Source organism: Austrofundulus limnaeus, unplaced genomic scaffold (genome assembly GCF_001266775.1).
Source record: "Austrofundulus limnaeus strain Quisiro unplaced genomic scaffold, Austrofundulus_limnaeus-1.0 Scaffold596, whole genome shotgun sequence".
Classification (NCBI taxonomy): domain Eukaryota; kingdom Metazoa; phylum Chordata; class Actinopteri; order Cyprinodontiformes; family Rivulidae; genus Austrofundulus; species Austrofundulus limnaeus.
Window position 1 is genome coordinate 168,001 of NW_013952998.1, and position 4,429 is coordinate 172,429.

General features: G+C 48.7%; 1 protein-coding gene across 1 annotated transcript in view; it reads left to right on the forward strand.

The window, feature by feature from the left end:
• Positions 1 to 839: 839 nt before the first annotated feature.
• The window catches only part of LOC106531085 (TSC22 domain family protein 1), a 30,111-nt gene continuing 26,521 nt past the window's right edge, over positions 840 to 4,429 (forward strand). The window contains exon 1 of the mRNA XM_014026849.1: positions 840 to 3,185. Coding sequence (XP_013882303.1) covers positions 1,387 to 3,185 — 1,799 coding nt within the window. The 5' untranslated portion in view covers positions 840 to 1,386. The remainder of the gene's footprint in view (positions 3,186 to 4,429) is intronic.

Genomic DNA, 4,429 nt, shown 5'->3' on the forward strand with positions numbered 1-4,429 from the left:
TAACTAACTAACTAACTAACTAACTAACTAACTAACTAAGTAAGTAAGTAAGTAAGTAAGTAAGTAAGTAAGTAAGTAAGTAAGAGAGCCTTTAAGTAAAAGAGCCTTTCACAGAAATATATTCACAAGGTGCTGTACAATCATTAACAGTATAAAAATGGTGAAAATAATAAAATGAAACAGAAAAACATAATTACACATAAGCAACGGAAATTGAAACATCAAATCAGGAATTAATTTCTAAAACTGTAAATCAAACACAAGGTCAGTGCAGGTCAAAATATACAGTAATACACAAAAACATAATGRATGYRGGAGAGAAAATATGGCGTAAGTTCAATCGTAAAGAAAACAGATTAGCATGACAAAATGTTGATGCATGATGAACATATCAAATACYTTCTCTTTTTGGCACAGAGGCAAATTGTCATGCGTCTATGTTTAGTGAAACAAAATTCCACTTAGGCAAACAAACAAATACATGCTTGGATTAATTGGATTTACAGACGTCAGTCAGGTCTAGCATTTATGAACGAAGACTAAATAAACACAACCCAGTGTTGCCTTCAAGTACTTGGTAAATATTATGTAACGTATTTTTCTAAGAATTCGGCTGATAAAATTTCAGCTTAACTTTTCGACAATCAGGCATTATTTTATCACTGGTTGGCACATTTATGTGTGTGGTGGAGTAACACGCAAATTAGAGAAAAATGTTTATGCGAAAGAGGAGCTTTTGGGCAATGGTTTTCAAAAAAAAAAACGGATTCTGCCTCTGCACGTGAACGCAGCATGAAATGTGAAAAATGGGCAGGTTTGCGCATGCGCAGYGGCAGTGTTTGCGTTCCCTCCTGCGAGGACTGACAGTCCTTACTGTTTTCACCGGCAATGATACAGCAAACACGGTGAAGATACGGCCGAGATGGACTTGCCGAGCAATTTTTATCACTACAAGGACGGATACTATTTAGCTGCCATCGTCTTTCAACCGTAGCCGAGGACATTAATATTTTCCCCTGTCTCTTGGAGGAAGAGGACGACCGGGGGAGAGGGAATAATCATGGATGCGACGGCTGGTTTCCTGCGACACACTACTCCTGGCAGCTAGAGGGCTTCCAGATATTCACTTTGAAGGTTTTATAGGACATAATTTCCTTCATTGTGGTTAAATGTCACATAAATGTCAGTGAAATATTCGTAGTTGAAAGAAAAAAAGAGACACGAATTACCTAAAATAGCATGGCTAATCGCTGCTGTCGAGCTAGTTGCAGCTACCTGACGGCTATCTGAATTCGGCAGCGTTCAGTGTTCATGAAGCTGGAATAATACAGAAGAGGAAGGTTCTTCTAATCATATGACTCTCCAGTTATTGGCCTTAAGGTAAACATGCACCATCAGGACTTCTCCGGGGACCCGCCGGCGACAGGGAGCCGAAAAACGGCTCACCACTTCCGGAGAGGCAGCAGCGGGGGGAACCCGCTCGCAGAGGAGAACCAGAGCCAGCCCGGGTCTTCCTCCCCGGCTCTTCATCACCAGCCCCAAAGCRTGAAGAAGAAAAGTGGCTTCCAGATAACGAGCGTCACCTCGGCTCAGATCAGTGGCAACAACAGTTTAGCGGATGACACCGAGAGCTATGATGACATGGATGAGTCCCACACCGAGGACCTCTCCTCCTCTGACATGCTGGATGTCTCCACGTCCAAGGCCACAGACACAGGTGTGCCGGRGAGGAGCTCCTCCGATGAGACGCTCAACAGCCTCCATGGGGTGGACACACCTGGAATCGTGTCTCCAAACGAGCCCATCCAGCTTCATGTYGTCTCTCAAGGGTCCCAGCAGCACTCCTCCTTGGTGAATGGGTCCACGCACCACCAATATTACCCTCACCATCATCACTCTGACAGCGTGGGAGGAGCTGAACCAGCAACTCTGCCCATTGCACCCTTGGCCACCTCCAGCCCAGCTTCCAAAGCTGGGTCCAGCAAGTCCCAGAGGCCGCCGGTCTTGGATAACCCCAAACCAGCWCAAGTAGCTCCTGATGTTCAAAGCGGTGCAAAGATTTCTAACACCGCGGGGTTTGAAAACACTAATGTCAGGGTGCAAGCGGCCCCGGCTGGGCACGGCACTCAAACCCAGCACGCCCACACTCAGACTGCGACGGGCTCACGTTTTAGGGTGGTCAAACTGGACACAAACTCGGAGTCGTTCCGCAAAGGGAGATGGRCGTGCACCGAGTACTACGAGAAGGAGGTGCCTCATCCTGCTCCCTCTGAGGCTCCAAAAGCCTCCGACGTGGCRGCGGAGTCTGAGGCAGGAAACGCCGGGGTGAGTCCAGGCATCACCGCAGTGCAGCCTCCTCACACGCTGCAGCCCTACCAGCCGCCAAGCCWGGACTTCACCAGCCCACAGGCGGTGCCGAGCCCCCAACAGCCACTGGCACACAGCCTGAGTTACATTTCACCTCAGGAGGTCATTGGGACAGGTCACGGGCAAAAACCAGTGGTTCCTGTCAACGTGACGCAGCAGCCGCCTCCTGTCGTACCTCAGCCTCTGCCCTATCCTGTGGAGACTCCCCAGGGAGGTTATCCCATACCTCAGCACCACACAGCGGGGGRGTTGCCCACAGGAAGTGTGAGACAGCCAGACTTCATCCAGCCTACCGCTCCTTTCCAGACACAAGTACCACCTCCTCTTCCACCTGTCGCAGCAGGCATCTCTTCACCGGTGCCAGGGGTCTTAGCACCGCAGCCCATCAGYATCCCACAGCAAGCGCTGCCCCTTCAGGGTCCCGTAGCCCCGCCTGTGTCTGCAGCTTTCTCCGTAGCGCAGCCGCCAACCCTCCCCGTTCAACCCCAGCCCCACCCAAAGCCACCGATCCAGCACCCCTCCGTAGCGCCCGTCCCGGGGACCACCTACAAGCCGCTGACTGCCCTCCGAGCCGACCTCCAACCCCTGCTCTCCCTGGGAACGAACCTCGTCCACGCTCCTGGCGGCGGCAGCTCCATCAAAAGCTCCCAGCTSGAGGACGCCCAGAAGCTCCTGATCCAGCACCAAGGCCTGCTGGGTCTGCCCCGTCTGGGGGGCGCGGCAGAGGGTGGCGGTGCAGCTGGGATGTCAGCTGAGGCCAGTGCCTTCATGGTCGCCGCCGGCCTCAGGAGTCAGCACGCTGACGGAGAGGAGGACAGGTGAGGAAGATGAGCAGTTCTTTTGTAGATTTCTAACCAAACAAAAAGCTTGTGATCTCATTAATGCTGTTATTATTGCTCAGTTAATGCAGTAAACTATTAAACACATTTCATTTATCACACTTTGCTTTAAGATGACATTGTATTCATTTGTATATTGTGTTAGTAGAATATCGTACCGCTGGATAAATTTGAAGGAAATCTCTAGAACGTAGTCACTAAGTGCTCATCTACTACAAGTGATTTCTTGTACGTTTTTGACTCGGCACCATTCAATATGGCCGCCACAGCGACGGGACCTTTGCAAACACAAAAACGGCTGCAGCTTAAATAGCTAAAGTTTGGTGTGGTAGTAGGTGAGGGTTGGGCTCACTGCATACAAATTGTGACGTTTTTGCCATGCTGCGTGAGCTCGCACGACATTTTCAAGATTTGTCCCAAAAACCTCTGGCATGAACCCTGCCTTTAATGAAAAGAAGAASCTGATTGCAAAGTTTGGCTAGAGATTGTCGTTCCTACACGGTGCCTGCAGCTTTCGTCCTGCCAACCTGCGGTGATCGGGCTCATTTTGGCGAGTTAATTCAAGTTAGGTGCCACAATGGCTCCATCCTTTGAGTTTCTCCATGAAAGCTTTCTGAAAACTGCATTAATAGCTGTTGGGAAACGTCAGAGTCTGACTCAGAAGCAGTTGAGCTGCTGAGTCACTAGGGGCGATGGTGATTCAGCAGATGCTGTTGACCCCTCCATCTATCTCACATTCATCACCTCTCTGACCACGTATTCCTGTTCTGCCTCATGATGCTCATCCTTTTCTTGTCTGTTCCTCCTTCCTTCTGCTCCCTCTAGGTTTTAGTCTTTTAATAGACCGTTCATTAGTTCCACTCCAGGGGTAGCGCTGCCACTGCATGTGTTTATATATGTGTAGATGAATTAAAGGCTGCATGTGTTTATATATGTGTAGATGAATTAAAGGCTGCATGTGTAATAGGGTTGGGCATAATCGTATCGTGTGCAATTAATCGTCAGAAAAAGAATCAATTATTTTTTGGCACTTGACGATTAATACGATTAATACGATTAAATGCCACCAGGCAGAGTCCGCTCGGTGCTCCTGTCCACTTCAAATATGATGAACATTAAAAAAGTTCTGTAATTTATTTATCTATCAACTAGGGCTGTGTATTGGCAAGAATTTGGCGATACGATACTTATCATGACAGAGGGGTCAGGATACGATATATCCC